Source organism: Penaeus monodon, chromosome 34 (genome assembly GCF_015228065.2).
Source record: "Penaeus monodon isolate SGIC_2016 chromosome 34, NSTDA_Pmon_1, whole genome shotgun sequence".
Lineage (NCBI taxonomy): Eukaryota > Metazoa > Arthropoda > Malacostraca > Decapoda > Penaeidae > Penaeus > Penaeus monodon.
Window position 1 is genome coordinate 8,634,732 of NC_051419.1, and position 802 is coordinate 8,635,533.

The following is an 802-nucleotide window of genomic DNA, read 5'->3' on the forward strand; positions in this document are numbered from 1 at the left end:
GTAAAGTCACATTTTGGATCATATGTTGATATGATTTATCCTTCATTCTAAATTTGTTATTTTATTGTAGTTAATGAAGTAAAGCCAATGAAAACATTTTAAAAAGCTATTCTGATCATAGCAGTTTATGCTGGCTTGCTGTCAGTCCTCAAACTCATATATATGAATATATTTTCCCCTTCGAAGTATCTGCAATGGGGTTTATCGCAGCTTTCGCATATCCTTGCGCAGTTTGTTTTCATCATCATATTTTTCAACCTCTGCTTTCATATTGAAATGAGAAGAGCAATGAGCCTTTTTATCACCCTTGAACCCTGAACCATGACTTCACTAAGAAGCCACAGTCAGTCATCACATAGCTTTATCATACCTGCTCATGTATGGCCTCAGGGACAGAATGGGCTGTGAACGGGGGGGATGCTAATTGAGCTGCTTCGGTCTTCAAAATACGTCATTTATTGTCAGATTTATTCTCTTGCAGACGATTTGCAAACCTGCACCCTTTACAAACGACGAGGAGGCGATACGCGACAGAGAAGCCTGTGACTACACACAACGAATTACCCTTGAGATGGCAAGGGCTGGCACAGCTCCCCGGCCCATCAGGGTCTATGCAGATGGAATCTATGACCTCTTCCACCAGGGCCACGCGAGGCAGCTCATGCAGGCCAAGAATTTGTTCCCTAATGTATACCTCATTGTTGGAGGTAAGTTTGGCAGGGAGCTGTTGTTTTTGTTTAAGTTTATTCTATTTATATTTGTTGATATTTCATGTTACTTCATTTCTTATTTGATGAATGGA

General features: G+C 40.6%; 1 protein-coding gene across 2 annotated transcripts in view; it reads left to right on the top strand.

The window, feature by feature from the left end:
* LOC119594569 (choline-phosphate cytidylyltransferase B-like) overlaps positions 1 to 802 on the top strand; it is a gene marked incomplete at its 5' end in the record, with an annotated part of 6,756 nt that overhangs the window by 3,717 nt on the left and 2,237 nt on the right. For both annotated transcript variants that reach the window (XM_037943604.1, XM_037943605.1), the window contains 1 exon segment: positions 482 to 707. In XM_037943604.1, coding sequence (XP_037799532.1) covers positions 482 to 707 — 226 coding nt within the window.